Here is a 22,360-nt window from a genome sequence, read left to right as displayed (position 1 = left end):
GTTCGGATTATGGGGGATCGAGAAGTCGAGTCGGGTTGTAATGTTGAGCAGGCAAGAGAGAGCATATACGGTGAGGTGTGCTGCGGTCAGTTGCGGTTGGTGAGGTGAGGTAGCGGAAAGCTGGGACGGGATGGAAGCTCGGGATCCAACCAATGCAGATCAAATGCAAAGCGTAGGTGCCCACCCACGATTCATACGTTGGTAAGGTAGGTTCAGTGATGCATGGAAGGCGCCCGGACTGTGAACCAGCTTCCTGCCCTCCAGCGCATCCATGTGATGGGGCTGTTGTCTCGCGCTAAGTGCCTGAGGTAAGGCAAGTACCTAAGGCAGGCGGAAGTGGTAGGTAAGGTAGGTATCCGCACCTACTACCTAGGTACCTTACCTAAGGTAGGTGGGAGCCCTGCTGGAGCTTCCCGTTCACAGTGGAGTGTATCATCGTAATCAGCCTCTGGAGGCGTGAGGTGGAAGACTCAACTGTCCCCGTCCCCCACATGTCACGGCCCCAAGCATGCGGTGAAACCATCTACCCCAGCAGCCCAAGGGAGCTGCCTGCCGCCTGTCTGCTAAGAATTAATTGGAAGCTCTAATTAAGGTAGTCAGTCGGTGCAGCTGCTGGCGGAGGGTCTGGCCCGCCTGACGTACAGCCGGTACGTACCTTCAGTTGTTGCAGCGACCTGTGCTCCTTTACGTCTGGCAAGTTACACTTACGCAACACTTTACGACTGCAACAGCAGCTGAGGGCAGCACGGTCTATCGTCATCGCTGTCGCCGTCGCCGTCGCCGTCGCCGTCGCGTCTGAAGGTTGCAGCTCCCCTCTTCAAGTCTCGCCCACTTTGTCCTTGTCCCTTGCTATATCTGCAGACTCTTTGCTGGCGATAGGTCAACTTGTGGTTGCGAAAACCACCTACTATCGACCGCCACCGCACGATACTGCTCGTTTCGCGCGTCTCCCACTTCTTCTTCGACCTGAGCTTCCTCGATGGCTCCTAGCTAGGCACACGACCACCATCACCACAACCCACCGCACTTGACGCATCTCTCCGCGCCGCAGACAATATGGCGGGCGGCACGGGCGAGAAGCTGACCGCGGCGACTATCATCGTCTCCGGTGTCGCGGCCTTGATAGCGACACTTTTGTCTGGCGTGTGAGCAGAGCCCTGGGTCCTTCTCAAGACAATCAGAGCTGAGGCTAACATGCGCTCCATAGTTCCATCTTCCTGCAGTCGTAGGCCGTCTCGCGATCCACTTCACGATGCCCAGCCATTAATATGGATATAGCAAAAACTATCGCAAGCCTCTGCTCCAGCGCTATGTCATTCGGATACTGCTCATGTACGTTGGCTTGATGTCGTAGCAGAAGCGTCCGCGTCGTTAACTGGCTGTTTCAGGGTCCCCATCTACTCCATCGCCTCATGGACGAGCATGGTTTCCATTACGGCTGCCTCGTTTCTCGACCCTGTCCGTGATATCTACGAGGTACACCTTATTCCAAAGCTACAGCCTTTCCTATCTGACATTCTCAGGCTTTCACCATCTACACCTTCTTCCAACTCCTTATCAACTACCTCAGTGGGGAACGCGCTTTGATCATCATGACCCATGGCCGGGAGCCCGTTCACCACCTTTGGCCCATGAATCATGTCCTTGCCCGAGTCGACATATCTGACCCTCATACCTTCCTCGCCATCAAGCGCGGCATTCTTCAATATGCATGGCTCAAACCTGTTCTTGCTCTAGCAACCGTCATTATGAAGGCAACCGGAACCTACCAAGAAGGATACATCGGGGCCGAGTCGGGCTACTTCTGGAGCAGCCTGATTTACAACATCAGTGTGACCCTCAGTCTGTACTGCCTTGGTCTGTTCTGGGTGTGTATGCACAACGACCTGGTTCCTTTTCGCCCGGTGCCCAAATTTCTGTGTATCAAACTCATCATCTTTGCATCCTACTGGCAGGGATTTCTGCTCTCGATTCTCGTTTGGCTGGGTGCCATCCCGGATAATGTCGAAGGCTACACCCCCAGCAACCTGGCTGCGGCCATACAGGATGCTCTGATTTGCATAGAGATGCCTGCGTTCGCCATCGCCCACTGGTATGCTTTCTCCTGGCACGACTTCGCTGACAACAGCATCCTGTCTGCCAGGATGCCTGTCAAGTTCGCCTTCCGTGACGCTTTTGGCGTTAGAGATTTGATCGAGGACACCAAGGAGACCCTCAAAGGCGACAAATACGGATACCGTGCTTTCGACTCAGGAGATAAGATCATGGCCCACGAAGAGTCACGCGCCAGGCTTGGCAGGCTTAAGGAGGGCATGCGGTACTCTAGGGGCGGAAAGGGAAAGTACTGGATACCGACACCCGGCCAGGTTGACCGTCAAGTCAACCGTGATATGAACGAGCGGGATCCATTGCTCGTGGGAACTGCGGGCGGCCCGAGCGAAGAGTACAACTATGCCAACGGCACTTTCAATGAAGACCTGGCCAATGATCCCCAGATTGACCCAGATGAAGAGCAACTCTATACCAAGGCACGTGAGCTAGAGTTTGGTGATTGGAATGTAAGATAGATCCCAAAGCGACGTTCATGCAACTTACTGACCTCATCTAGTATCCCGTAATCACGGCGAGTGAGCCGTTGAGCAAGCGGTATATGTCTTCTCAAGGCAGCTTGGGCTTTGCGTCCTCATCCCGTTCCACCACCGAACATCTCCGTCGGTCTCCTCGGCCTGATCAACCCATAGTAGTTGCCAGCAAGAAGAAGAAGAAACAAAAACAGAAGCAAGAGCCTCTTGAGAGACCAGGTTCAACAGCATCCCCGATTCATTCAGAGTCCGGGCCGTCAACCAAGCAGCCAAGTCCGGCTCCTGATTCTGCAAGAGCACCTGCCCCACCGGTTCAACCCGAAATACATCCTGTTGCTCAACAAGACGCAGACAAAGACATAGAGTCACCTCATCTACAAGAAGCCATGGCTTCACCTTGGGCGGAGAGTGAACAAGAAGACGACTTTAACAACAACTTTCGTGTGGGAGATACAGACGATTTCAAGAACGTTTGGGACGGAGGAGAATCCCGCTGACCAAGAGTAGAATACAACGTTGCTTTTCGCAGGTACATAATGAGTTCGATACCCTCACTCCGCATTCTATGTTTAAAGGCGATATTGGCATAGCGAAGGAGTTTGTGTGTGAAAATATGAGTCGTTTTTGCTATGTAGCACTTACCTTCAGTCCTTTGTGTAGGAGAAAACTCAAATGTGTGATTGTGTGTGAAGAATGCCGACGGTGGCTGTGTGATTTTGAGAATTCAACACAAGAGACACCCATAGATTGGCAAGAGATTCAGGGAGCAGAGCGGAAGATATGCTTTCTCCTTCCGCTCTGCTCACTGTACTAATCAGCATCAAAAAGTTTAGATTATGAAGAGGTTGTCCAGGAATACTTCCCAGTTGAGAACCACAAGCTGGCCAAAGCTGGCTCCACCAATGTCGGCCATAACACGCAATAAACTACCATCCAATGGCATGTTGGTCACCGCGACGCCACCAGCGCCTTCGCCGCTGCTGCCTCAACCTCGAACTGGAGCTCGGTGAGTCCACACTAGCCGGACTCGGGGGCAGCTCTCCCGTCGCCCACTCCTTGGGCTCTGTCCCCAGCTCGAATTCAAGCGAGCCCCCTTCAGCGAAGAGATCGTTCCATGACACCCAAGACTTGTCCCATTCCTCACCGTTGACGCGCAAGGATTGCACGTAGAACGACTCCTCGGACCCGCCCGTCGACGTGATGTTGAGCTCACGGCCGCCGCCGAGCGACATGGTCAGGTCTGAGAACCAGGGAGAGCCAACAAGGAACGTCGTCTGTCCTGTCAAGGGATACAGGCCGATCATATTCCAAAGCAGCCACGACTCCATAGCTCCAGCATCGGAGTTTCCTGGCAAGCCGTTGGGGGCGGGCTTGTAGTAGGATTTGGCGACGAAACGCGAACGTTCAACACTGAGGTGCTGCTTATTAACAAAGTTGAATAGGTACGGCGTGCCGAAGCTAGGCTCGTTGCCCGGGTTGAAAATTGTGTTGCCGAATTGGCCGTTGCCCTTGTACTGTCCCGGTTCGAAGGTTTTTTCGAGCCTGTCAGAGTAGTTTTGCGCTCCGCCGACAAGCTCGATCATGTGTGCGGCATCGTGGTGCGCGTTAAACGAGTACTCCCAGGGCGTAGCTTGATAATATGCCTCCGCCCAGTAGCAACCACCGCAGTCAAGGGGGTCCTGTGACGGAAAGCTCCCGTCCGAGTTGCGGGGGCCCATGAAGCCCTTGAAGCCAAGAGCCTCCATGTTCTCGTTCCAGTGGTTACGCCAGTAGCGAGAGCGCTTGAGGTACTTGTCTGCAGTATCCGTCAGACCGAGGCCCTTGGACACCTGGTAGATGGCAAAGTCGTTTGTTGAGTACTCCACGGCGCGAGTAACAGCGCGAGCAAACGTCGGGGTAATGTACCCATACTCTAGCCAGTCGGGGAGTGCGCCGCGGCCTTCCTTGGTCGAGCTGGAGCGGTCACGAGGATCGTTGTTGTTCGGTGGGGTGATTTCTCCGTTCTTGAGCATGGCAGACAAACCGTCATTCCAGTCGACCTTACCGCGGACGCCCTTTACGTACGCGTCGGCGAGGACGTTGTCGCTGTTGGAGCCACCTTGTACGGCACCGTTGAAGAAAGAGGAGCGGGCGTCGGAGACGTAGCCCTCATGGCGCCAGATGTCAATCATGGAACGGATGAATTCTTCATAAGCCTCGGGTTGGAGGATATGAAGGAGCGAAGTGGTGCAACGGAACTATATGGCCTATTAGCTACATGCGAAGTCAGAATCTCCGCGCGCGAGACTTACAGTATCCCAGAACGTAAAGATGTCATCATAGTACGGCTCATCGGAGTCCCAAAGGGGGTTCTCGCCTGTCTTGTTGGTCGGAAGCAGGTTCATGAAGTACAAGGCCGTGTACAACTGGGTGAGCTTTGTCGTGTTCGTGTCGGATGTCCTGACTTTGGAGAGCACCTCTGTGTTCCACGCATCCCGAGTGGCTTGCCTCACGGAAGCCAGACTCTTGTCTGCGGGTATCTCCGCATTCACGTTGCTGCAAGCTTGGGACGTGGAGATGAATGAGACTCCGACCCTCGACTTGACGGCAGTGTCTTCGAAAGTGAAGATGGCTCCCAGCCGCTGGGTCTCGGATTCATAAGTCGTCTCTACGCCGTACTCCGAAAGCTCGGTCGACGTGAGGTCCTTGCCGAGAAATGTTTTCCAAGTCGGTGTGCTGTCAAAGTAGCCGCAGAAGAATACTTGCCATTTCGCCGCGCGGTTCCAGCCCTTTTGGGGGTCAGTCGAGATTCCTGAGTCAAGTGGCATGGTTGGCATAGCTTACGTTGTCATAGTATCCGTAACCTTCGTAGTGAAAGTCATCGCCTTCCTTGATCTCAATCTTCCCCCCCAAATAATTCTGCCCCAGACCCTGTCCCCTGTACGATGGCAGGACATGAGATACGTCTACGATTACATTGGAAGAGCCTTTCTCTTTAGGGAAACTGTACTGATAGAGGCCGGCCTTTTTTGTCGCCCCGAGTTCGACAGTGACTCCAGAGCTGAGAAACGATTTGTAGTGGCCAACCTCAGTCTCGTCGGGCTGCGCCCGGGTGTCGGTGTTTTGGCTCAACGGATTCTCGATGTCGCCTACAACAGGCATTTGGTTGACGACGCCATACTTCGGGGCACCTCCAGTACCGGATTCGTGCAGCATAGAGAAGCCTATGAAGTGGCCATCGGGAAGGTATCCAGAGTAGGCATCGACCCCGTTCTCGAGGTCAGGCCCTAGCTTGACCATGCCCAGGGGCCTCGAAACCCCGGGGAACGTGTTGCCTCCACCCACGGAGCCAGTCTGGGGATATGTCAGTTCCTACGCTAGCTCCAGATCTCAAGCAACTTACATCTGTCAAAACATAGCCGGCTAGGTCGGCAGACTGTGCTGCCACCGTCGACGCCAAGTGCAAAAGAACACCGCGCCGCATTTTCCGACAAAGGCGCAAGGTCTGATAACTTCAAACTAGTGCGGGAAAAAAACAAAAGCAAAGACGCGTGCCAATCGAAGTCTTGCAACAAACCTTCGCCCACCTTGATGTATAAGTATATTTCGAAAGGACAATTGCCCGAAGCACTGGCACCTGGATTGCCCACCCTGGGCAAGTCTCCGAGTGACGGGTCTCAAGCAGGAAGGCGGGGAAGACGGGACTCTGCTGGAGATCTGATAAAGCAATGAACGACCCAGATCTCAAGAACAAGCACGAAACGACGTTGCAGGAGCTCCCACGAGGTAAAGACGACGTCGTATTCTAGGCTGTAGGGACCGTGGTGTGGGTAAAGAGGGACAGGCAACGTGCCGCAACGAAAGACTGTGACTGGACGAGGCGCTTTTCAGGATGGCATGACAAGACCCGGGGGGGGGGAGGATAGATATATAGAAAATGGCTACGGAGGTGAGGCAGAAAGCGGTGTTTAAGACAGCCGCTGGATGGCAGGCTGCAGATGACGGTGCGGTGCTCAGAGCGTGAGTGCCACGAGCCGCGCAAAGTCTTGGTGTTGACGGATTCGTAATGGGGGCTGTTGGGCTCATTTCGCGGCATTACTTATCCAGCTAACCCTTCGCTTGTTGGCCGTCCCGTCTCTGATCTGACCCCTCCGGGAACGGTACTTGGCCAAGTTTACCTAAGCGCCCAACGAGACTAAGCAGAGATCCCAGGTGCGCGAAATGTAACCCTTCAACATAGGCCCCGTCGGATAAGCGCTGCGAGGGAGGGGAAAATTCGGGTCTCGTCGGGGTTGCCTGTCTTTTTGGCGGCCATATCGTGGAAATGGGGGCATACAGAGTCTTGATGCGCCGCCCCGAAGGTGTCAAGTATTAACGTTTCGATGTGCAGCCCAGCCAACCAACGAGCCAGCGCCCGGGCCGAACGGGTTGGCACGTTCTTTGAGCAATCTGGGGGCTAGATGCCGAGACCCGGATTCATCTGGGGAATCTATGGATCGGAGGGAGTCGAGGTCACTGATGGCATCCCCCCTATCCTGTTACCATTAGCGTCAATCAGACGTTCTCGAGGACACGGCCGGAGACACTGAAGCCACTCGGCCCTCGCATGTGGCCTGCATTCGGCCCCGTGCCGGACAGGTTCCATTAAGTAACGACAACGCCGAGACTTGCACGTTTCTTGAGAGTTCCCAGGTAGCTCAGGTACTCGGAGTAGTTTGAAGTGCCCCCCAACAGAGGGACACGAGCCAGTGTCATCCGACCGCGGAGGGGGACTTTGAGCCTACGGGCCAAATGCGCCAATGCACGTGTGGAAGACTTCTCAAGACTCCTCTGTACTCTGTACAACGCTATAGAAATCCAGTAGCGTTCATGGCAACCTACAGCTGCATGGCATATGACAACATTTGTGCAACGGGAATCAAAGGGACGCGCACGTGGAGCCAGAGTTTCGACCCCTCTGCTCTCAAAAGTGAGGAATGAGAGCAGGAATGAAGAGTTCGGAGACCTCGAATGCCTACGAGGGTAGTCCCGTATTGTATGGCAACGGCAACCGCAACCATGGCGCACCTGTGCTGCTAACGATGTTGGCCGAAATGGGCACATCTGGTGCCAGCTGATGGCACTGGTGAGCATCTGGGTGTGACCTTCCTGGGGTGTCACTCACGTGATTGAACATCCCTACCATCATTAATCCGACAGGTGGACGACGGGGTGTTCCGGATTATCTTCATCCAAATTTGGCACAGAGCGGTGTAAAATTTTGGCAGAATTTGTGAATTGCATCGTTCTCTCCAGGTCAAGCAAAGGCAGATCGATCATTGTCACGCGCTGGAATAATCCAGGCAAGGCAATTTTTTGCCTGCAATATCTCCAGACTGCTACGCCGACATTGGCATCTATTCCCTATATCTCAGAGCGCTGATCCGCTGGCAATTCGCCGATATCGACACGGAGGGCAGAATTTCAAAGGCGGTCACCGCGACCCTACAGCGAGCCCGTCTCTCAACCACTCGGTCTCCGGCGGTCAACAGTGCATGCTCTGTCCTGTAAACCAGCACCTCTGAATCCTCGGCCTGTGTACTCGGCTGGGGGCGTTCAGACAGTCATCATGGGCAGAAAACCAAACCCCGTCATTGGGGAGTATTTCACGAGGGGCCCCAAGTTGGCCGACTCTAGTAACCGATATCCCCATACCTGCAAGTTGTGCGGTGAGAACTTCCCCAAAGGCCGCGGCGAAGTTTTGCACAAACACATTACCGAAAAATGCCCCGCCATAACACCAGAGGAACGTATCAATGCCGCACTCGGATTTGCTGGTCTTCACTCAGGCGCGTCCGCCCCGCGGTCCATGAATCTTACTGTCAACCAGCTTGATGCTACAGCCGCAGCAGAAGTCGCGACTGAGGCCCCAGAGAACTGGTCCGCGTTGCGTACCCTCGCAGAAGCCTCACGTCAAGTTGGAGAAAACGAGATGGGTGTTCCTCAAGCTCCAGGACGAGAAGTCGCAGATCCGACCGCTCGTCAAATGGGCATGGGCATGGGCATGGGCATGGGCTTTGAGGTCCAGGAACAGTTCACATTGGAGAACCCACCGGTGAGCTATGAGAACAGGCCTGCTCGTGAGAGAAAGGGTGAGTTTTTCTTCTTCTTTTTTCTTACCTCCTTCACTCCACCCCTTGCACCTCTCGAGAAGTCTTGTCATCCTCTTGCCATGATCCTCGTGGCCAAAAAAAAGAAGAAAAAAAAAGGTCTCCTCTCACCGTGAGTTGAGATGAGTGCAAGTGGTCAATGCTGACTATGTGCAGAGTCGGCCTCCCAGGAAAGCGCCAACCCTCTGAATTTCCTCACCACCGAAGAGAAGATGGAGCACCTTCAAGCAGCAACGCAGCAACCCGCCGCCAATTCTCTAGACTCGTCGGATCTTTCTGTTGCTGCCGCTGCAACCGCCCGTCTCACTCACACCCTAATGGACCCTCAGCTCACTGCCGAGCATCATGAGGCCCAGATCGTAAGCCCCATCATGTCGCCAGCGGAAGTCACCAACGCGATTCCCGACCTCAACAACGCTACTCCTCCTCAACAGCCCTGGGGGGAGATGACTTACATGACTACCAGTCACAACCCCACTATTGCGACTCATGTCGCTACCATTGCACCTCCTAACAGAGGCGGCACCAGAATGCCCATTGGCAATGGGACGTTGAGTGAGCACAAAAGAAAGGCGTATACCCCGGTCCGACGTAAGGAAGTTCAAGCTGCCCGAAAGAAAGGTGCTTGTATTCGATGCCGCATCCTGAGAAAGACCTGCGGCACCCATGACCCCTGCGACCAATGCCGCAAGATCCAAGGCCCCCGTCACTGGACGTATCCTTGTGTTCGGACTCGTCTCAATCAAGAGTTGACCCTCTACTCAGCTGCTTTGATTGTTGTTCTTGCGCAAACTAGAGTTAAGCAGGCCAGGCAATCCTACCAACTACTCTCAAACGGCACCTCTCTCGTTGTTTCCTTGTGGGAAGACAGTCCCAGTCTCAGTCTTGCTGCTCTGGTCACGCCTCGTCAGCCCCAGCCCGAAACAGTCCCCGAAGGAGCAGAGCAGCAAAACGGAGATGGCCAGCCTCCGGAACAACCTCATGCGCTGTTTCAAGTCGTCATGATTGATCAAGACAAGGAAGACCTTCCGGCTCGAATGGAAGAGTTCTTGAAGCTCATTTTACCCACCCTTATACAGCGTGAGCCTTCCCACTTTATGCAAGTGGTCCTGGACTCTGCGCAGAAATTCCCTGAGGACAAGGCCACCGGCAAAATCTTGAAACTTGCCATCGACCTATGGGGTCTTATTGAGATTCTTGACCGTGAGCGCGGCTGGTACATCTCTGAAGAACACCAAGGTGTTGTCGTTCCCCGCGGCCCTGAGGACTTTGCGGGCAGCGACGATCAGGATATCTACAATCTGATAACATTCCAATTGTCCGCAGCAACCGAGCGCAGAGCGAACAACGTCTCTAACAAACTCATTAGTGAGCTTCAGCGGTGTCTTGAAAACGGCAAGGCCAGGATCCACTTTGACGTGTACCTGTCGATCCTAATCCTCCTGCACTGTCTTGAGAAGACCACCTGGACTTTCAAGGTTTGGGAGATGGACGACTTCCGCCAGCGTTGGCCTCTGGACCGTCCACCCTCATGCTATGTCAACCAAGGCCACGAGATTGCAGACCTGTTGAAGATGCTGCTGACCCTCCGGAAGGCCCATCCGAAGACATTCCGGGCACTCGACGGGCGCTTGACCGTACTCGACATTGGCGATCCCGACCATGCTCCAATAGTGGACTTCTTCAATGCGCTGAACCTTGACTGTAAGACAACCTTTGTTCCATTGCCTCTCTGCTGTATCACGATAACTGACCCTCTGGACTCTGACAGACGACGACGTCGTTCGCAAGTTGGAAACCTGCGCCTTCAGTCCAGAGACATCCCGCTCTCTGGAACTCCACTTTTGCAGTCACGTCCTGCTTCCGCCGAAGGAAGGAGAGAGCACAGCCGGTCACCACATGGGTGCGCCCACTAGCTCCGGCCATACCACACCTCCACCGCCTCCAACCTCGGCTCCTTCTGCTGTCGGCTCCCCAACGGTCGCTGACACCCTTCCTACAGTGCTCGTCTAGTACGGCGAACACGGCTTTTGATCTCAGGAGACGGACCTGACAGTCCCAGAAAGTAGGCGGCAAGAGAGCGAGTTGATGTGTGACTCCTATGACGAATGAATGGATGAGAACGAAGAAATAAGACAAAAAAGAGAAAGAAAAGGGAAGAAAAAAAAAAGAAAAAAGCCACGAGGTATGATACCATCAATGACAAAAAGAGACATTACGATGTATGACCTATCCTTCACTTCGATACTCATGTACGCATGAATCAAAATAGGGGATTAGACAGGGAAGAAAATCGGGTGCAGAGAAAAGAGGGAGAGAAAAGAAAAATAAGGCTGGAGAAGGCACCACAGAACTTTGGCACGAGAAGCGCAAAAGGACTGGAGTTCATGATGTTAGGCCCTCTTGGGAATGGAAAAGCTCTTCTAGCCTTTCAAGGTTTGCGTATACATCGGAAATCATCAAACAACAAACATGGACTTCATTGACGGACCTCTGTTTATAAGATGGCTTACAAAAATCCCTTCGGTCGGTCTCCCAGTGGGAGACACACACACACACACACACACACACACACACACACACACACACACTTTCAAGGAGAATTTGCCCATAGATACCCCTCGAAACCCTTGCCGCAAATATATCGACACTTTCATGACAAAGCACTTCCAAGTCACTTGATAAAAGCTCTCACGTGCAACTCTATTATTGCCAAACATTGGGCTATACGACATTGAACATTCAACATTTGCGCACGCATCCTGCGCCTTTGGCAAACACGAAAGCCTTCCTCTTTATCGGCGCGCCCAAAAGCCCTGGCATTATGCTTCGCACAGAGCCTTCAAATCTTCGCCCGCGTTACTCATGAGACACATGCTCCTTTTCTCCTACGATGCTATCGTGCGATGCTATCGTGAGCTGCGCCCTAGGTTGCTTGGTTGTATCTCATCCGTCATCAGCATCAAGCGTGACGATACGGCTGGCAACAAGCAAGTGGTCCATGAACACGAACAGAGCTTCTGGGAGATGCGACATAACGACTCAGTAATATATAGGTCTCCAGCTGCATTCCGGAGGAGGCCTCTAGCCCTTCGTAATACTAGCGGCAGAATCTCCCGTCCCAGTGCGCTGAGGACCCATGCCAGGACGCTTCGGCTTGCGGAAGCACGCAAATTCATTCTTGCTCGCCTCCCGCAGTCGCTTGAGCACGCTGCGCATCTCTGGCAGTTCACTTTGCAGCCGAGCGCGCGCGTCATTGTCGGTGCGTCCGTCAAGTTCCGAATAGATTTCACTTTGGAGCTGGGAGGCGCGGTCTGTTGTGTACTGACTTAGAGTCTGGGCCACAAACTCGACGTCGAGGGTGGCCTGCATTAGAGCCTCGAGCGTATACCGTTGCCGAGTGCGGAATGCCTCGAGGAGCTCACGACTGGTTTGCTCGAGCAGGTAGGACAACACTTGCGAGGTGAGAGTCGGGGCTGTTGTAGAGACCTGAGTGTGAACAAGAACAAGACTGAGCAGAGCCTCGTAGACGTAGGGCTTCGCCTCTCGTGGCTTCTGTCCCGTCTCGGGAACCCAATCGGGTGCTGCGACACCGGCTCGAACAATGTTCCTGAGCGATTCTATCGACGGTCTAGTGTATGATTGGAAGAGTCTCGCATCGATCTGGCCCAAGACGTCCTTGATCGTCTTGGACTCGTCGCTAAGCTTCACCGAGAAGGCGTTCTCGAACTGCGAGTTAAGATTCGGAACAACCTTGGCTCGAAGTGCTTGCAGGTTGCTGAGGGTGAGGAGCATACGGACATTCTACATAAAATTAGTATGGTCCATCGTCGATGTGTATGGGAGCGGCTTACCCTGTCTCCCGCATCGAGAGTCGCCCTTCCGCCTGTAGGGGCGGGTGGGGCGGTGGTGGCGATGGTGCCGTCAATATCAGTCGTCCAATCGTCATCAGCCTTCTTGANGGGGCGGTGGTGGCGATGGTGCCGTCAATATCAGTCGTCCAATCGTCATCAGCCTTCTTGACAGATCTCTCGGCGTTTTCCACCATACCGCTCAGCGCCTTATAGAGCGTTGTAACGTATTGGCTTCTCACCATCTGTAAGAGCTTACTAGGCGGTGGGAGGACGATATCCCCCGCACCAGGCTTGGACATGGCTTCAGATATGTAGAGAATTTTCTGCATGCCTGCGAGCAACGCGCCCTCGAAAGCTGCAAAGCTGGAGGGCATCCGAGTAAGGTCGCCCAGCTCTGGTGAGCGGTACCAGTCCTCGACGTACTTGATGTTCTCGGCATCTTTGTTCCAAGCGGCGCATAGCGCGGTGACACATCTTTCCCGGGAAACGTTCACCAGCGACTTCAGCCTGTCCAAGACGCTGGCATCCGATCCATTCACAACGGGGCCGATGCTCGCCAAGTCGGACGCTCCCGATCCAACAAGAGCAAGCATCTTGGAGAGATAATGAACACCGCTAACAGAGTTCGACCACGGAGGCCAAAAGGCCAGCTTTTCCCAGGTCTCGCCGCGCTTGGGTGAGGGAGGGGGAATGTTGTTAGGATCGAGGTTAAGCCGGGGATCTCGCATGCCTGTTGGCGTTCCGGCAGAAGCGGACGGGGGGCTCTTAGGTGACATGGGTAGAGGCGAGAATAGAAGCGAGATATCCTCTGGTGGCGGGCCAGCGAAAAAGGAAAAGACGGTTTCCCGAATCATATCGACAAGTTCCAGTGTGCCTTTCTGCAGGTCTTCGGCTCCTTGCTCCGTCAAATGGTGATGTTCTTGTGATTCTCCGTTGTAGCCTATCGGCATGGTCCGCTGAATTTTGCCATCCAGGAAACCCTGTACAGTCTGCCAGAAATCCACGACCTCTCCCAGGATTCCTTGCGAGGAGAGAACACTGGACAGGTACGCAAGCATCTTCTCCCACAATTCAATAACGTCAGCCGAGTCGGCCGACGCGATCTTGTTTTCGACGGCCACGCGACCCAGTGAACGGAGGTGTGATGCGACCGCATGGGGACCCGGCTTCTCGGCGTTTGCCAGCCGGCGACGCAGCACTTCGACTTCAACCTTGGAACGATCCGACGTCGATTGGATTTTGCCCTTAAGATAGTCATATCGGCTCAGCAACCAAACCCAGATCGGATTGTCGTCCACGCCCAACTCCAAGAGAAGACTAATCAACTCCATGTGCTGGTCCTGTTGTCCCAAGTTGTCGGCCTTAGAAACGTTGTGTAGAGTGACAAGCTTTCGCCAGACATCCCGCTTGAACGATTGAATCTGCTCGTCAACATCGTGCCACATGCGGGCTGCCAGTACGATCTGATAGAGCTGTGTGTCTGTTGAATTGCTTGCCGATACGTTTGCTGCCAGGTAGCGCGCATTGTCCGAGAACTTGCGCGCCTTGTTGTATTCTTCAACGAGACTCTCGTAGTCTCGGCGCTTGATGCTGTCCGCGATGGCGGAGCTCAATTCCACGTACTCCTTGAAGTGCTCCAGGTTGGCCGAGACGATCTTGAGATTCTCTTCCTTTTCGCGACCTCCAAGAGCAGGGCCCCAAACATCCTCGGCCTTGGCGGACACGTCTAGCAGAGGCGCCTTGATTCCTGCAATGCCGTACTCGCTTTCCTTGACGAGAGCGTTCTTTTTCCGGGTGTCTGAAGTGGGAGATGCAAGGTTGTTGGCAAGGGCGATGCCGCCATTGCTGCTGCGGAAGCTGCTTCGGCTAGCATGTCGAGAATGGCCTCGAGGGCGGCCGGTCGTTGGCGGAGGTGGCGGCTCCGCGCCGCGGTACTTCATCTCCTTGTAGACATTATCTATAGTGGCCTTCGCCTTGACGAAACGCTCAAAGTTGGTTTCCACCAAGACCTTAAGTGATGCAGACTTTTGATCAATTGACTGAGACAGAACGTCCAGGCCGACCAGCAAGCTTTGAGTGTCGGCAGTCGCGTGCATCTGTGACAGAAACAGGGCGGGGGAGAAGGTTGTAGAGGAGAGGAGGAACCGATTGCCTGGGCATTGTGTTAGCATCGGGTCAACAATCGCGGCATTTCCACCGTCCCTTCTTCTCCGTCTCCGTCTCCGTCTCCGTCTCTCCTACCCGGGCTGGTTACGTACGTAAACGAGGGTCGTCTTGGATCGGCACTCCGAGCTGGCGGAGAGTCCTGACGACGCTGTCGGTGGTGCCCAAGGGGTCAGGTTCATCTCGCTGGACAATATTGCCAATGCCGCCCTTCTCGGACTGCGAGCCGGGAATCATGCTGTTGCGGTTGCTGACGGCCCGCTCGAGCGCCTGGTATCGCGACTTGCGGCGATTCAGCTTTGCCTTCTTCTCATCCTTCTCCTCATCGTCGGATCCACCGCTCTGGTTCTTTTCGTCGGGCCATTCGTTCGGGTACGGGCTGGGAAGCTGGTAGAATTCCAGGATGGTTCGCTCGTAGTCTGACATGTTTGGGTATCTTTGTTTGCTGTCGCTATTGTTGTTTGTGGTCGGAAAGCGGCCGGAGGTTCTGTGAGGGAGCGCACAGCTGGCGAGGACGTGGAGCAGCGATTCGTTTCAAATGCGAACGAGAGCAGATTCCATTGGCCAAAGGGCAGCTAGTCACAATGCTTCCCAGGAGGCACTGGAAGCGCCAAAAGCCGCAAGAGGCACCTGTGGACGTCGGTAAGCGCAAGGAAGAACTCGGTCGCAGATGTGGCCAGCTTCACTCGGTGATGTCAAGTCCAGGGCGGTGGTAGGAGCCGGAGCAGCGACCCGACTTCAGCTCAGCATATTACCTAACCTTACCTAGGTACTGATACCTACGCGTTCGCAAAAGAGGTGGGTCGGGGTGGTGTAATTCAGTGACTAGGTACTTGAGTGTTGAGTGACCACGACCTTTCGGGCCGGGTGTGGGTCTTGCCGGCTCAGAGCACCGCTGGCCATGGCCAGCTTCACCTACCGTAGGTACCGCAGTAAGGGGGCGGCACCTTCTTCTTCCACCGAGCAGCAATTGCGGTGCAACACCCCGACATTATCATGCACAGACTCCGGGCTGTGAATACCATAGATCATCTTTCTAAATCAGCCTCGCGACGGGGATTCCAGAGGTCCTTGCAGGCTCACGCTGAAGATTGATTAGCGGTGTCCTTTCTCTTGGAGGATTTCGATCCCCATCGGATCGCGACGCCTGGTTGAGTTCGACCGCATGCCACCAATGCGAGCAGACCGGTGGACTTCGTAAGTGACGCTATTGTAGAGATACTTTGGGTACTTGTCGGACAGCGGTCCTCCACGAACAAGGGGACCTTCTCTTCGGCTTCGAGAACAAGTGGAGGGCTAATGAGGGGAACGAGCGATATAACAGCAGACAGTGGCCTTGGCCAAGTGTGCCAAGCATCGCAGCTATATTTCATCGTCAATGTCATGTTGCTTTGTCGGTGACGAAATCTCCGGGCCCGAGAGGGCAGCCATCTCATCGGCCAATCCCAAGGTCAGCATGCTGCACGAAAACCCGCGGTGGATACACCAGACGGGTAACGCGCCTGAGCTTTGAGTTTCGTCACTTGATCTTGTGGTCGTCTTCTCGTCCGTGTCTGTCAAGGTGTCCAGTGTCTCTTGTCCAAGATGCTTGGCCTCACTTTCGACTCTACACTAATTAAGGTCCAGTGTCTCTTGTCCAAGATGCTTGGCCTCACTTTCAACGGGGTTTTGTGGAGCATCCCGGCCTCCGTCCAGTGGAAAGAGCGCTACGAGAAACCCGGCTCCACGACCTCCGAGTCGTGACATGCGGCCAAGGCTTGGTTTTATCCAGTCTCATGGGGCGGGCTATGGTTCACTTTGAGATTCGGCCATCCCTCGGACTACGGGAGGGACTTCTTCAACCTGAGTTGGAGCGAGTATTTCCTCAGCTGTTTGACGACCAAGCCTGGCCGCTGTGGAAGCACGTCTGGCAGACACTCTCAAGCGGTTGGGAATGAATGCGAGTCATTTGGCCAGAATGTGGTCTTGTCATTCTCCTGCCAGCCAGCCCCGTGAACCGAATCAACCTGAGCTGCTCGACGTGTGTCGGATCCGCTAGGCATCGTCCTGTCTCTTGAATGGGTGCCCCGTGTCAACGTGGATGGGTATGAGGAGCACGTTCCATCTTTCCCTTGACCGACACAGGTTGACCTTTCTCCCCATGGGGATCGCCAAAGAAGAAGGGAGGGAATGGACAGGCATTTGCAGAGGGGCCTACGCAGACATACATAACGCAGCGGTGCACGGGAGCGTCCATGGCGTGTGGTCTTCAGCTCTTCTGCCCACCCCCCCCCCCCCCCCCCCCCCCCCNCCCCCCCCCCCCCCCCCCCGATATTTGGGCGACTGCTCCTCCAATGAAGTATTGTTGACAATGCTCCTGGGCTGCTTCACCTTGCCAAAGAGTTGATCCTGCAGTGCTGAGGATTTGAGCCGATTATGGGATGGGCTGGGGCATGGGGAAGGCCAGAGAACAGGCCAGTCCAGGCCAAGACTCTGGCTCTTGACTTGTTGGGGATGGTGCATCGGAGCGCATGAGAGAAAGATGGGATGGCACTTTGGTCGATTCAGGCAGGACCAAGCTTCCGCGCAGGCTTGGCGAAGTGTGGAATGCTTCTGGAAGCATTTGCTTCGACGCTTTTTCGTTCTTCTTTCCAGGTTCAGCCCTCCTGGCATTGGGTTTCCTTGCCCTACTGTGCCGACGACAGCTAACCAGCTCTCGTCTCTGCTTCTCGGAGTATCACATAATGACAGTGAAAATTTGAGGCCGACCTGGATGGCGGATGCACCTCAGTGTGACTTTGAACCTTGGGTGGGACACCGTCCTCTGATCCTTTCGGCTGTATCAGATGCAAACACGTTGTGGGCGGGGAGGTTGGCGTGAGACGAGCAGAAATGAAAGCCTCGCTATGATGATCACAATTCGAGGTTGACCATTCGCGGGAAACTCGGCGGGGCTCGCTCGCCTCAGGGCATCTACAACCTCGCTCTCGTCCGCGATAGCAGCACACACGCACACACACACACATTTGCCAACTGGGATGAAGCCTCCTCCCGTCGCAGTGGAGGACCTGGAGGCACCACTTGGTCCGCGGTTCAAGTCTCACCGCACATGCGGAACCCCACGCTAAGCGCTCCTGCTCATCTCCTCCAATGTTGACCACTAGCCAGTGGCGGAAACATGAATGCGAATGGGAACCGATGGGACTGGGAATGTCAACGGGAATGGGACAAATTGACAGTCGCTGCATCCCGCGTACCCGTATACGTCGGATTCAAGAAAGAAGCTTCTGCAACCATGTCGGGTTTCCTTGCAGTGCCTGTGATTAGTCGACATCATGGCAGGACCCTCTAATGTCTGGGCACTTGACTCTGGCCTCGGCACGGAGACACAGACCTGGACGGTAGACACAGACTAGGCGGTAGGTACGCGATACAAGCAGAACGGGATGATAAGTAGGATGTACCAGATGGATACCTACATGAGGTGCCTCGCCGTCCTCAGTTGGGGTTTCTGGGCCCATGCTCTGCATCTGCATCTCCAGTCCAGTCCAGTCCAGAATATCGCTCACATCGGCTTCCCTTGCCTTGTCTGCCGGGCGGCCACTTGACACTTCTGCAGGGGTTCTCGTACCTACAACCGTGCCGCACCTAAGCTTAGGTGGTGTATTCGTAGGTACATACACTATCCGTCCTCGTAGATCCAATCGTGGTTCTTTCCATGTTGGGGCCCTTCGTCGCGCTTGTTCGTCGCAACTCGGCGTGTCCAACAGCCCTGGATAAGTCGGCACTCTCTCTCACTCTACATAAGGTACACTGAGCTATTTTCCTATATATTGAAGCAGACTTCCCTCCCTCATCCCAAACCCTCCGTGCCCGGGTCAGCCATCTTCACGCGTCTACTGCTTACACCCTGCCGCTCTCTCCAGTCTTTACTCCTCAGGGACCCAGCTCATATATCATTCCTGCTCAAATAACAATATCAAACCGTCACAATGCCTTCCGCCGACGCTCAGAAGGGTCAGCTCCAGAATGTCTTGGAAAACAAGGGCATCAAGTTCCAGATCAAGTCCGGCACCGCCAAGTATGAGTGCCACCTCCTGGATCGCTCTACCCAGTGAGTTTTGCAACCAACGGCCGAGAAGTTTATACTGACAGGCCACTTCAGTGAACGCATGAAGGCTACCAGAACCAACTCGACAGACACTCAGAGCAGCACGTCGTCTGCTTCCACTGTCAGCAGCTCCCATTAAACCACTTCCCGAACGGGAAGCTGGGGCAGAGGGATAGGAAGCAAGGAAGCACGGAAGTAGGGCCTGGGTGCTGCGATTGGCGGGGTTCAATCCGGTGTTGGCGGAAGCCAAAACCGCCACAAATCACGGCGCAACCACGGCGTTAACAGCGCGCAGCGCGTCCAAACAGACTGAGGCGACACATTTTCGATCCTCGAAGCCTGGTCGGAGTTGACGGCACGCCAACGTGTCTCCACACACCACTACGACGCTCTCGGGAACTGGCCGTCCATGTTCCCGATGTGCGGTCCAAGTCTCTTGCTCCATCAACCTTGAGGAGCGAGAGCGCGAGGCCGATGCACGCAGCCGTTGGTCGGACCGGGATCGGGACGTGGACTATCACTCATCAATTACATCTGATATCGATTACCCGCACTAGGGGGGCATGATAGGGTTTCCAAGGAGTTTTTAGAATCATGGCGTTGGTAGAGCAGCGTGCAGCTGATACCTGTTTTGTTAGTTCAATTTATTTCTTCGTAGGGATTCAAACCAACATGTCCTTCCTCCAAAGCGCTGCAGACCAGAATGCCGACTCCATCAGACCCTATTTTCTCGCCCCGGTTGTTCAACTTCCGGCACATCCGTGGACGTTTGTCTACCGCTGTACCTGTGAGCGCCAATCACTGCATTCTCGATCAGATTGGGTACCTCAGCAACCGGCCCCCGTGAACTTGCCCGATGGGATCCGAAGGGCTGACCGACTCGTGTGAATTCGACCCTCATCAACAGCAAGATGGGTGGTCGCCCCCAAAGCCCCCGATAACCTTTCATTTGGACTTGCCGACTTGGTCTAAGGGTCCTGGGGTCTTCGCCATGTTCGTTTGATCCATGGGTTTCGCGACCGATCGAATTTCATCTAGCCATACGATGACGACACTAGGCGATGTCGCTGGCCCTAAAATGCGAACCGCGCAACCACATTCGAGCGTCGACTGTAGTCTGTAGACTCTCTCTCTGGCAAAGTCCCCGAGCAGGCCGGCTTCGGTCCCGAGGGACAATGGACCCCATCTGCAGGCGGAGCGGAGCGCCGGAGATCGACAACGGCCAGATCGGTGTCGGTCTCGCGTAACCGCCGACCACCGATGCAACCAATGTGCCGGTCTAGATGTGAGGATCCTAGTACATCTGGATTTTGAGACTTGTGCCTGGACGAGGCCGCACCAATGAAGAAGGAGGTACATGTCACTCAGAGTTGCGTTATCTAACAACTCATAGTTGACAGGGCATATGCGAAGAAGCCCCCAAAACAATAATTTTCGTTGGAAATTATGAATGAAGAGTTGAATTCAGCATTGGTCCAACTCGTTGCGTGCTACGCGGGACAGGCTTCCACATCATAGACCCGGATGCTCTCAACGAGCGGAGAATTGCCTGATATCCCATCCAAGGCAGCAGGCTGACGTACGATCCAAGAGCCGCGCATGAGCATGCAAATTCAGATGATGTAAGCAGCCGACAAAGCTGCAAGATCGTCTGTGAATGCAAACATGGACTTGGAGGGGCGTGCGATGTTTGGAGGATACTCAGCTTCGAGGGTTTCTTTGTCTGTCGCAACACCAGTCGTCATTGAGGAAAAAGCAGGCTTTTGTGATGGTATGCTCGGCGGGACAGGCTCAGGCTACGAAGCCCAGCATATCTCTCGCCATCGATTTTGCTATTCCTTTGGGGCCAGGACCGCTCGTTTCCAAGCGTCGCTTGATTAGGTAGCAAGAGACCGAAGCAAACGATGGACACCGCCATTCCTCCTCTGACTGGGCCGCGTATGAGAATGTATATGAGAGCCTGTTTCGACGCCGATGTAGAACCTCGGGGCTGATTGAAAGTGCAGGCTGGACCCGGGCGAGTGGCCTACTGTAGTTGGTTTTCTGTCCGAAAGACTCGCTGCCATGATTGTTTTGACCTTGCCAGACGCCAAGCAAGACGTTGTCAATGCTAATTGACCCTACACACCAGAGATTCCCCTCCACAGATGCCGTTGGGTAGGTAGGTACGTTTCTGAAACCCGACCCCGCTTGCATTGGCCCATGCGCCTGATAGTCCCTCTTACATTTGGTTCCTCAGTCCATGAAAGCATTCGAAATGCCTCCTTCAGTGTGTTAAGGGACGGTGTCGGCGATATAGGCGGTAAGCGTAGATAAACCTTGATCAAGCCTTCGTGAACGTACCTTATGAAGACCCGGCGAGATCAGTGTTAGGTAAGCCCTCTGAGCTCAAGGTGGCGGGCAGTGTGTTGACTGTTGGACTCGTTGCCTCTCTCCCATGTTGCATCCAAAGTCTAAATGCGGTGCCACGTAACTATCGAACAGGTCTCTCCGCTGCACGCGCATCGACATTCGAGAGGAAGCAATACCACAGTAATATTTCACACCGTAAGAAGGGTGCAGTTGAATGAACGCCCCATTGGAGAAAACAGACCGCCTGCAACCAATGGAATGGGCAGACTATCTCTGACAGGGCGCCCCCTACGTTGAGAAAGAGGGCGTTGCTCCTGATAAGATAGCCCTGCGGCGGCCCCCGTGACGTTATCCGGTGCGCCTCGCATCAGGCTTGGACAGTTTGGTCCGCGCGGTCAAACGCTTAGGGAATCACACCTCGAGCTCCAAGGCCATCATGGGTGTCCCCCAAGGCACCCCGAGGCACCCCTCCGCCACTCCCGGCAGAGGCAGGGAGGGAGCTCATGGAAGTGTACATACTGCGTACATCTAAGGTATGTTACCTTGACAGGCTTGGGTGCTAAGGTTTCTCCTGTCGTTGGTAGGCCGGTGTGGTGTCCAGGTCAGTCAGGTACCGCTGCTATTCCTGCATGTCAAACTAAAAAAGTACTGCCTGCCGCACCTTCACCTGCCTTCTCGCCGCACCCTCCTCTCCCCCCATTCTCATTCAACCTCTGGTCGTTCCCTTCCATTCATTATTACGGTTTGGCTGTTAATCATAGGCTGTTCGAAATGCCTGTCCCAATTGCTGCCAAAGGTGAGTGACACCGAACACCCAACCCGTCCTTCTCCAAGTCCCCCTTGTTGCGGCCTATCGCTTGTGCTGCCTACCCCATCCCAATGCCGCCCGAAGATCTGCTGTTTTCTGCTCTTCAATACGCTACCCCGCGCCAGCGCTGTCGCGAATCACGTTGCTTGCCTGAGGTGGTCAGGCCTACGGCATTGTGGCAAATGCTCTCCAGGACTACGCAATCCCAGCTTGACCGTCTGGTGGCCATTTTTACCTCTGGAAATCAGACCTTGAAACCTCGTCCTGGGGGTCGGGTTTCTTATTTCTCCATTTACGGACTGTGTCCCTCTTTCCCTTACACACCGTCCCTCCTCGTTTCCCAAGTTATCGCATTTTGATTCTACCTTCACCCTCATCTTATA

At 54.5% G+C, this 22,360-nt stretch overlaps 5 protein-coding genes across 5 annotated transcripts; 3 read left to right on the top strand and 2 right to left on the bottom strand.

Annotated features, from left to right (window-relative positions):
- Positions 1–1,056: 1,056 nt before the first annotated feature.
- Positions 1,057–3,079, top strand: GCG54_00008940 (Transmembrane protein; the record flags this gene model as incomplete). Its single annotated transcript, XM_045408895.1, has 6 exons — positions 1,057–1,145; positions 1,208–1,225; positions 1,279–1,332; positions 1,389–1,476; positions 1,524–2,558; positions 2,609–3,079. 6 exons carry the CDS (start codon positions 1,057–1,059, stop codon positions 3,077–3,079), a joined length of 1,755 nt encoding a protein of 584 aa, XP_045257811.1.
- Positions 3,080–3,508: 429 nt separating this feature from the next.
- Positions 3,509–6,045, bottom strand: GCG54_00008939 (putative secreted glycosidase; the record flags this gene model as incomplete). The annotated part of the gene is made up of 4 exons (XM_045408894.1): positions 3,509–4,819; positions 4,874–5,350; positions 5,406–5,915; positions 5,965–6,045. 4 exons carry the CDS (start codon positions 6,043–6,045, stop codon positions 3,509–3,511), a joined length of 2,379 nt encoding a protein of 792 aa, XP_045257810.1.
- A 2,124-nt stretch (positions 6,046–8,169) lies between these two features.
- GCG54_00008938 (uncharacterized protein) lies at positions 8,170–10,723 on the top strand (the record flags this gene model as incomplete). The annotated part of the gene is made up of 3 exons (XM_045408893.1): positions 8,170–8,692; positions 8,867–10,414; positions 10,482–10,723. The coding sequence occupies 3 exons, from the start codon at positions 8,170–8,172 to the stop codon at positions 10,721–10,723; spliced, it is 2,313 nt and encodes a 770-aa protein (XP_045257809.1).
- Positions 10,724–11,794: 1,071 nt separating this feature from the next.
- GCG54_00008937 (Exocyst complex component SEC5) lies at positions 11,795–15,213 on the bottom strand (the record flags this gene model as incomplete). Its single annotated transcript, XM_045408892.1, has 3 exons — positions 11,795–12,488; positions 12,565–14,716; positions 14,823–15,213. Coding segments are annotated over 3 exons (3,237 nt in total), but the record flags the coding sequence as incomplete, so codon positions are not given.
- Positions 15,214–18,698: 3,485 nt separating this feature from the next.
- Positions 18,699–18,956, top strand: GCG54_00008936 (uncharacterized protein; the record flags this gene model as incomplete). Its single annotated transcript, XM_045408891.1, has 2 exons — positions 18,699–18,820; positions 18,872–18,956. The coding sequence occupies 2 exons, from the start codon at positions 18,699–18,701 to the stop codon at positions 18,954–18,956; spliced, it is 207 nt and encodes a 68-aa protein (XP_045257807.1).
- Between the last annotated feature and the right edge of the window lie 3,404 nt (positions 18,957–22,360).

The sequence above is a fragment of the Colletotrichum gloeosporioides genome (genome assembly GCF_011800055.1).
Source record: "Colletotrichum gloeosporioides strain Lc1 chromosome Unknown consensus_92, whole genome shotgun sequence".
In the NCBI taxonomy this organism is placed as follows: Eukaryota; Fungi; Ascomycota; class Sordariomycetes; order Glomerellales; family Glomerellaceae; genus Colletotrichum; species Colletotrichum gloeosporioides.
Note: the sequence above shows the minus strand (reverse complement) of the source record. Positions and strands in the feature narration are given on the sequence as shown.